Source organism: Penaeus monodon, chromosome 27 (genome assembly GCF_015228065.2).
Source record: "Penaeus monodon isolate SGIC_2016 chromosome 27, NSTDA_Pmon_1, whole genome shotgun sequence".
Lineage (NCBI taxonomy): Eukaryota > Metazoa > Arthropoda > Malacostraca > Decapoda > Penaeidae > Penaeus > Penaeus monodon.
In genome coordinates this window covers 24,698,432-24,698,822 of record NC_051412.1, presented here as the reverse complement: position 1 = coordinate 24,698,822, position 391 = coordinate 24,698,432, and the positions used below count along the sequence as shown (strand labels likewise).

At 41.2% G+C, this 391-nt stretch overlaps 1 protein-coding gene across 1 annotated transcript in view; it reads left to right on the top strand.

The window, feature by feature from the left end:
* The window catches only part of LOC119590460 (serine-rich adhesin for platelets-like), a gene marked incomplete at its 3' end in the record, with an annotated part of 11,148 nt that overhangs the window by 10,200 nt on the left and 557 nt on the right, over positions 1-391 (top strand). Inside the window, 1 exon segment of the mRNA XM_037939118.1 lies at positions 66-266. Within this exon segment, the coding sequence (XP_037795046.1) occupies positions 66-266 (201 nt within the window).

Here is a 391-nt window from a genome sequence, read left to right as displayed (position 1 = left end):
ATAAAACATAAAAGCTTTGTAAATTATAGAAATAGGTCTGACCACAGTAAACATTATTTTCCCAGACTGTACCTGAAGTAGAAGACCTAGAAGATGAAGAACTAGAGTCTAGCGACAGACAGCACGTCTCAGGATCTCTCTCAAGTAACGGAAGCAGCCTAGACCCTTGCTACAGCAGCTCTCGGTCCAGGAGGCCAGGAGAGAGAGAAGCAGATAGTCAGTCTAAGAATAACATCGACCATCTTCTGCTTCAAGTTGCTCGTCAGGTATGCAAGGGTGAAAGTGCTGAGAGATTTCATGTGGAAAGTTCATATAGAGGGGGTAGGAAGAAATATATTTGTAATGATGTTTCTTTCTTTGCTTAGATTGTTAGTTTCTGGTAAAGAGATAG